Source organism: Monopterus albus, unplaced genomic scaffold (assembly GCF_001952655.1).
Source record: "Monopterus albus unplaced genomic scaffold, M_albus_1.0 scaffold75.1, whole genome shotgun sequence".
NCBI lineage: Eukaryota > Metazoa > Chordata > Actinopteri > Synbranchiformes > Synbranchidae > Monopterus > Monopterus albus.
Window position 1 is genome coordinate 997,666 of NW_018127955.1, and position 8,715 is coordinate 1,006,380.

The following is an 8,715-nucleotide window of genomic DNA, read 5'->3' on the forward strand; positions in this document are numbered from 1 at the left end:
CAGTTCAGGGGATGTAAGTCAGCCAGATTCGAGTGTTAAGAGGTTGTTTTCATCACTCACTTGTCAACAGCTCCTCTAGTCTGTCTTCTGTAGCATAGTGTTCTCACAGTCTAACCTTAAGGCTAATCATTTATTTCTTTGCTTTTCCTACATTTTCACTCTATCATTTCCTCATAGTTGGTCTTAGAGCTTTGTATTTTATGTGTGTATTTGCTCATTTGCTGCTTAGGGTGAGGAAGCTCTTAAAATCTTTTTTGATATGCCATAAATTGAACACATTGTCATAGGATTTATTTGTAGTGGAGGCCTTGTTCTTCTCCCTTAAACCTGCGAACGATGAAACTTGTTCTTCACATTCTTCCGCTGTATATTGCCTATATTATTTAGGTAGTATGGGGTAGTGGAATAGGGGAAGGGGTCATTGTTGCATACACAAATCGGTTAACTGTGGAAAACACTTTTGTCCTTTTGTGTGTTTTTGTGAACTGAACATGCACGACAGCTGTTATTTTACCACTTTGTCATTAAGGGTCAGCAAGTTAAACGCTGCGTAACTTTGGAAAAACATCTCCCATTTGCTGTCAGTCAGATGATTTTGTTTATATACAGCAGGGGTGCCCACACTTTTTCGCCTTGCGAGCTACTTTTCAAATGACCAAGTCAAAATGATCGACCTACACTAAAAATACTACACACACACAAAATATATGTATGAATGAGTGTCGTAGTTTTTATGAACAGCGTGAAAGTGCCGCTCCACATTTCCCTTCTTCGAAATAGTGATGGTAGATTGGTAGATCAAGCAAACACATTTTGAATATAATGTCGCGAAAGCAAAGTACTTCTCCCATTCTGCATGGAATGTTTTCGGTACGTTTTCGGTTTATTACTTGATTCGGCTCCCCCACTCATTTTATACCCTTTAGTAGAAATTAATTTGAAGGCTGACAAGTTAGTTCACTCACTGGAGTTTTGCAGTAGCTTGTGCTGTTGACTGTGCATGTTTGGTGACTCGTGTGTCAGAAAAGACGAGATCTCAGACTGGCTGCCCTGCATGTCAATCAAGTAGCAAATGCCATAGGGAGAATGGATGATAGGCTATATATGAATGATTGTCACTTTCTGCTTTTGTTGTTAGGGGTCGCCACAGCGAATCGTCACACTGACCATTCACATGTTAACATTTGGCACGTGTTTTACGCCAGATACATCTAATTTATTTTTGAATGGCATGCGATCCGCCAACACTACCTTTGTGATCGACCGGTCGATCGCGATTGATGTATTGGGCACCCCTGATATACAGCATGTGCTGTCATACTACGGCATGTCTGACATAGAGTATGCCCTCTGCGATTCACTTCAGTGCTTCATTTAGCACACACTCAACAGATATTAGCTTACAAACAGTTTGGTGATTCAGCTACAAGTGCTTTGAACTCATTGTCAGGAAAAATAATGGCGTTTTGTGTCAGGGTGTGTCTCTTTGCAAATAGACTGAAGACTTTCTGAGGAAAGAAATGTACAGTAGATATCAGGCACCATCCTGTGTGTGTCCCTAATGGGTTCAGATTACCTCCCCTTTATTCCTCTCCCCTCCTCTCTCCATTTTGTCCACATCTTTCAATATACTGTTTATCGGATTTAATTGAATTTATTTATGTAGCTGGCTCACATGTTCATACTCTGTCCATTAGTGTTTATCATTACTGTACCTGTGTTGGTTTGTATAGGAAGGAATTGTTGACATTGGTTTATAAAGTTGCCAGAAGATGGCGCTAGCAGAGCATGTTGAAGATTCAGTTGATAGGAAGAGGTCACAATTTGTTTGTTTTGTCTTTTGCCATGTGTGGAGATGAGAGAGCATAATTCCTCATCTTACATGATTTGATGTCCTCTTAAAGGAGTATATTTATTTTGTTGGAAAACACAGCTGAGATTTCTGTTTTAAACAGTGCATCGGCCACTGTTTGTTTGTTTGCCTGCTGCCAGAGGGAAGAAAAGCAGTACTAGACACACATCCACTGTTCTCCATGATCTGTCATCCAGATATCATGTTTTGGTTTTCGCCATTTCCCTCCAAGTCAGCCCATCCAGTCAGAGGAGTCAGTGTGTCTAAACTTGTTGTTTGTTATGCAGGTGATTTCTGAGGAAGGGGTCAGCTTTAAGGTCAGTCTATTCTCTCGCTATCTTTGCTTTCCTTCTCCTCTCTCTTTCTGTGACGTGATTCTGTGGTGATTCTGTCTGTGATTATTTGTGCTTTTTGTATTTTTGCTGGCTGTTGAGTGATGGCCCTACTCAGCCTCTTCAACACTTTAGATAGACTTTAGCACATGTAAATCCCAAATCTCACCACAGCTGCAGAGTGACAGAGCTGTGTCAGATGTGTGAATCTAGATATAGAATTGATAGCTGCTTTACATTTATTTTTTATTATTTCATTAAATGCACTATGTGTATTGACGTACACACCATCATTGTAGTATCGCTCCTGCTCTAGAGTCTAACTGCATTGAACAAATTACCATATATCTCTGTTTATGATTTACCTAAATTTTCTTGTCCCTTATTGCTCAGTACAGCTCTTTAAGTCTACTCTCTATATCGTACTTAAAATCAACTACTGGCTTGTCCAGTTTTGGTGGAATACACTGGCACACACTCACTGCTGGCATGGTCCTACTGATTTCTAGATACAATTATTTCACAACACAACCGGATTTACCCACTAATCACTAATACAAGAAGTAATATATGGGACCACCAACATGACTACTGCAATGATTTTGTTTAACAGTATGTGTTCTTGCATTTTATGGTGTTTTGGGGTCTAAATCTTGCGCTTTTTATGTTTTCCTTTGTCCCTGCTCCTTGGTGTGATCATGTGCATGTCTGTTTCTATATTCGTGTGTGTGTTTCCACTCCTCCCCGTGTGTGTGTATGTATATCAGATTGTAGGGAATGGAAGTGAGCAGCAGCTCCAGAGGGAATTAGAGGATGTCCTCATGGACCCGTCGGTAGCTGAACACTGGTCTTGGACCAGCAGCAGGCATGGACGGCCTTGGTGCTGGTGACCATGACCTTCTTCCCAGCACAGTGTCACCTATACCACCAGGCTCTGACCCTCTGAGTGCACACTCGCCTAAATTGGAGATGGTGCTTCCTGTTCAGACGGCCCAGGAGAGTGAGCTGAATGAGAGGTCATACCGAGGTGAGCCATGAAGTGACTTCTCTTATCCTCTTTTCTCATGTCTGTCAAAGTGTACACAATGGCTCTTATCTTCAGCTAGAGTAATGTCACTCTTCCTTTTCAATGCCGCTTTGCAGGAGATGAATCATCATCAGAAAGCAGCCCTGGCAGTCCCCTCCCAGATGAGGACAGTGTTGTGTTCAGCCAGCTGACATATTTGGGGTGTGCCTCAGTCAATGCTCCCCGCAGTGAGGTGGAGGCCCTACGTATGATGAGTATCCTCAGAGGGCAGTGCCAGCTCCCCCTGGACGTCACACTGTCTGTGCCAGGCGTGTCTGAAGGCACTGTCAGGTAGGGAGAATGTACTGAATATTAGTTCAAGTTCTACAGTGTGCTGTCAGATATTTATGTGTGTGGAACACTGAGTAAAGCTGTTGTGAGTACTATGTACTATGCACTAGTTACCTTTAAGACACCATACAGCAACATTTTCATTGATTTTTTTTAACAGGTTGTTGGACCCCCACAACAGTACAGAGATTGCCAACTACCCAATATATAAGATTCTGTTCTGTGTGCGAGGCCATGATGGCACACCAGAGAGCGACTGCTTTGCCTTCACAGAGAGCCACTACAATGCTGAGATTTTCAGGATCCATGTGTTTCGCTGCCAAATCCAGGAGGCGGTGAGGACTCCATGATGATTGTTGTTTGTTGCTGTTCAGATAGTGAACCAAAGGGGGAGCAAAAGCTCTTTGTAAAGGCTCTACGATTCACATGACAATCTCATCCTCTCATACACACTGGTAGTGCCTGCAGTATAGTGATTGACCTGGTCTTAAATAGTTGATCCTCCCTATAACCTGTCCCAGAGGGTTCAGTGTTCAGCTTCCTCGGTGGTCCCCAAGAGATTATGTCATGCTCTGCAGGATGTGCTGCAATGCACATGTATGTGTCCACCACACACAAACACAAAGTTCACTCAACCCCCCAAGCCAGTTTATAGGGGAGAAGAAGTGCCACTGATTAGGTACATTTGAAATGTAAAAGAAGAGAAGAGGGAATCCACTTGTGAAACCATGTTAAAATACTGCTTCAGTTGTCAGTGACCTGATTTCCTCCTCATTGAAGCACTTCTCTTCAAAATCACTTAAGAGCCCCCAGACAGACATTACTTTATTACCCTTGTATCATGTGACTATCCAGTTTCCCAGACACCCACCCATAGCACATTACACACTAAAACACTAATGAATATACAGCCACAATTCCTGCACAGATAATTTCCAACATTAGTCCATTTCTTTTACTTAGCAACCAGACATCTCTGTCTCCGGCTCTCTCTTCATTTTCTTCTCTTTCACACAGTCTTCCTATTGCAGCGTCCCTTTCCTTCTCCTCCTTCCTTCCATCTTTCCTTCCTTCCTGCTCTACCTCCAGCTTTTTTGGCCTTTCCTTACTGGAGTGAGTCTGCCCATTAGTTGCCTCTTCCTCATCCTTCCTTTAGTCATATTCCTCACATCAGCCTCAAATCCAACTCCCAAGACCTCTTTTCTGATTGCATACCCATTAAATCTATACTGAAGTCACCTTGTGTGAGGACACCACAGATGGACTTGAACTATTTACCACAGCTGTCCCGTTTGCTTTAAGCAGCTGGCCTTTTTATTAGTCGAATTGTTAAGAGAGGATCTGAAGCATTATAACCACAATTTGGACATTTTGGAAAGAGAAAGAATAGTGTTTATTAAATTTATTGCCATAAAGATTTTGCAAACACGTGTTTTTCTGAGGTTTGTGTGTGCCATTTATTTTTCTAAATAGGTTTGTGGATTTTGGAATAGAACTGTTCATACATAAAGAAATCCACCTCCCCAGTCCCGCTCTGCCTCCATTGTGCCAGACCTCCTAGTCAGGCCCCGAGGCTGTTTTTTTAACAATTCCCAGTCTCCTGGTGTTGTTGATGGTGATGCAGAGAGTCTTATGCCCAGCACCTCTTCTTTTTTTGCTCAAAAAATTGCTGCTTGTGTCTAGAGATGAAAATCTAATGCTGTGTGATTCAAAACAGTATGGCTTCAATAGATCAGTTTTACTGAAGCAATTTGGGCTCCAAAAATCACATTTAGAAAGACAAACACAAATTTGGCACTAACAAAATGATGCAGATTGTTGACATTACATCAAAAATATCTCAAAGCCTCATTTCAGGAGGCACATAAAGATACTGCTGCCAAGAAACAAATAATAAGAATATCCTGTACAGAAAGTACAACAGTCTAACAAGACACTTAACAAATTCCAGATCTGTAAAAGGGCACAGCTTTTAGATAAAGGCAAATCCAGAATGCCTTATATAATTACATTTTTAAAGACATTTAAGAGTAAGAGAAGTTATTTTTAAACTTTTTCTCTTTATATATATGGAAATATTTTACTGAGCTTGTTTAAAAGTGTGACCAGAGACAGAGCTTTTGAACAGAAGGTTAAAACTTACAATTAAAAAGTAGTTTGATACAGTAGGTGCATTGATCTGCCTTATTTTGTCATGTGTGGGATTATTGAAAATTTACCAGAAATAGTACTTTATAAAGATAGAATGGCAGCGTTCAGTACCAGCCTAAATTACTTGTCATGACTGATATGTTTGCAGTACAACGGTCCACAGCCTGATAAAATTCCTTACCACTGCAGACAAAGAATAAAACCAATTGTAGACTTTCAAAACTGGTTAGTTTTGATTCTAGCATCGATTGACCAATGCAGAACAACAATCCCTTTGTGTTAAATTTCATAATTCCATCACTACATGGGGTGACCCCCCATGATTTAACTCTTCCAACCTCCTGTTGTTTCTGAATAAATAAACCCCCTATGATGCCCTTGCATCCTTCTACTGTACTGGGAAATTAACAAAGGCTTTGTGTACGAGTGCTTTATATTGGGCCTGGAATAAAGCAAGACTCTTGTTACTTATTGATAGCAGCAGTTTCCCAACACCACATTTCAGTCCCTAACCCCCAGGCTCCACTCTGTAGCAGAAATAGAGCTGATCCAAAACCACTGTGCTTGCTGGGGGCCTCTAGTTGAGGGAGAGCTCTGTTTATTACCTGACATACTCAAAAGTAAAAGACTTAACTTGTTGCAAAGCTCAGATACATAAAGTCATGTGAGTGGAAAAATACATTACTGAATGTAAATAAATCAATACCACCCAGTTTTCCACGCTTGGCAGTCTCCAGTTGCCCCCAGCCCCCAAGCTCAGCTCTGTAGGAGCGAGTAGCAGCTGTTTAATGTTAATAGAAACAAAACCTCTCCACATCCAGAATCACAGGCAAATCCGTAGGTTGATTAAACCTCAAAATGGTTGGTAGGTTGGAGGGTGTTCAGTCAGTATAGCAGTGGGTTATTAGGTAAACATATCACAAAATAACATCTGCAATGGCTGGATGGATTATTTAATCAGTAGTAACAGCTGAGCGATTGCCTGGCCTGGTGTTGATGCTTTTGACTTGGAAAACTCAAACTTGCACAGTATTATGCTTACTATGACTGTTTCAGTGCAGCTTTGTCTGGATATTAATTTGTATATTGGGGTTATGAGCCCACCTACAGTAGTAGTGGTTTAATTTGGTGTTTTTATAAAGTGTTTTGTTTGTGTTTACCCCTTTCTCTCTCTGCAGGTGAGTAGGATACTGTACAGTTTTGCCACAGCGTTTCGGCGGTCAGCCAAGAAGGCAGTCCTGTCATCTCAGCAGGCTGCTCCACTCACCCCTGATAGTGACTTGTTTACCTTCACCGTCAGCCTAGAGATCAAGGAGGATGATGGAAAGGGTACCTTCAGGTGGGACCCATACTTAAACATTATGTACTTCAATATGTTGAGAATGGAATTATCATATGTGTTACCTGATGCTGTGTAAAGTATGGAAAATGAATGGGTAATACTATGTCTCCCAAATACTTGGGAGTTGTACAGAGGTCTGGAAACATCTGTCAAGCAAGAGAAGAATGGACTGTTCAGTCTCTGTAAGCAAACCACATAGTAGAACACCAACTTTAGAATCAGAATCAGAATCAACTTTTTTGGCCAGGTGTGTTGAACACATGAGGAATTGGACTCAGGTACAATGATTCTCGATGTGCATGTACATTGTTCTTCCATAGGCAACAAGTAAACAAGATTTAGAGAATAAAAAAAATCTAGGCAGAAGTATGTCTTGGACAATATATCGAATTTTGAAATATTGGGAAAAAGTTATTTGCAGTAGCACCACCTCTTTAACAAAAAATTTAAATTTAATTGAAATTGGCCACCAAATGAACAGAGTTTCTTACTAAATAACTTGTGTCAACACAGGGACATGCAGCCCTACTGTTGTTGTTGAAAGTGAGCAAACCTCTGGGTGAGCCATTCACAGAGTCACAAACCTTTCTGCAGTTGACAGCATGTGTTGTAAATTCTACCTATGAGGTAAAGGTTGTCTAAAGGAATTGTGAAATAATAAAAATATTATTAAAGGGGAAATAGACGTTTGCAGTAGACCGATAGTTGATCACTTTTTTTAATTAAGTTCACACAACATTTCCACACATTGATGGAGAGAACTTAAAAAGTTTTTGCTTTATTCAGTTCTCTGACCTTTTGTTTTTTGTTTTCTTATGTTACTGAGTCACCTCCGTGTGTTCACAAACCCTTAAGGTTTTCAATTACTTTGGAAAACAAAACAAACAAACAAAAAAAAGGCTGTAATTATTTTTAGTCAGCACACATTTCCTCCTCATTAACTCGCCGTTGATTATTTTTAGGAGAGAGAAAACAGGTTTTTGTGACCTGAAGCTGTGAGAAGTTCCAAATGTTTGCAACAGATTTTGGAATGATTTACAGGTGTTTTATTTTTAACTCAAAAATGTTTTTATGAAAGGGTTTCTTCAGTGTTTCCTCAAGAATTTGTATCAACGGGGCTTTGGAGAATGTTGATTACTTTTCCTGACTCGAACCTGGCTCTTTTCCTGCTCTGCACTTTCTTATGATAAATAGGTCTATTTTAAGCAAGAGCTGTGGCTCAGCCGGAAAAAAAGCGCTTTCATTTTGTTATTTTGTAAAAATCATATCTTGTTGGCATTGGGGTATCTGTTACATAATTTAAGTAGTTTATCATTATTATCATTGTTATTATTTTCAGGCTCATTTTGTCTTTTATTACTCAACGGGTCACAATTTTTTCTGTTCATGATCTTTTTTTGCTGTTAAGAATTTGGTGAACAATGTTACTTGTTTTTCATATTCAGTGCTGTAGCCCTTTTATTACTCAACGGGTCACAGTTATTTCTGTTCATGATCTTTTTTGCTGTTAAGAGTTTGGTGAACAGTGTTACTTGTTTTTCATATTCAGTGCTGTAGCAAAAGACAAGTACAAGCAGAGCTTCAAGCTGCGTGCAGGAATGGACAAGAAAATTGTCATTTATGTCCAGCAGACCTCCAATAAGGAACTGGCCATTGAGAGGTAAAATAAAGCACATACACT

At 40.2% G+C, this 8,715-nt stretch overlaps 1 protein-coding gene across 1 annotated transcript in view; it reads left to right on the forward strand.

Moving 5' to 3' along the window:
* The window catches only part of rabgap1 (RAB GTPase activating protein 1), a 67,726-nt gene that overhangs the window by 13,504 nt on the left and 45,507 nt on the right, over positions 1–8,715 (forward strand). Inside the window, 6 exon segments of the mRNA XM_020606038.1 lie at positions 2,952–3,029; positions 3,031–3,211; positions 3,328–3,541; positions 3,702–3,876; positions 6,871–7,031; positions 8,584–8,694. Of these exon segments, the coding sequence (XP_020461694.1) occupies positions 2,952–3,029; positions 3,031–3,211; positions 3,328–3,541; positions 3,702–3,876; positions 6,871–7,031; positions 8,584–8,694 (920 nt within the window).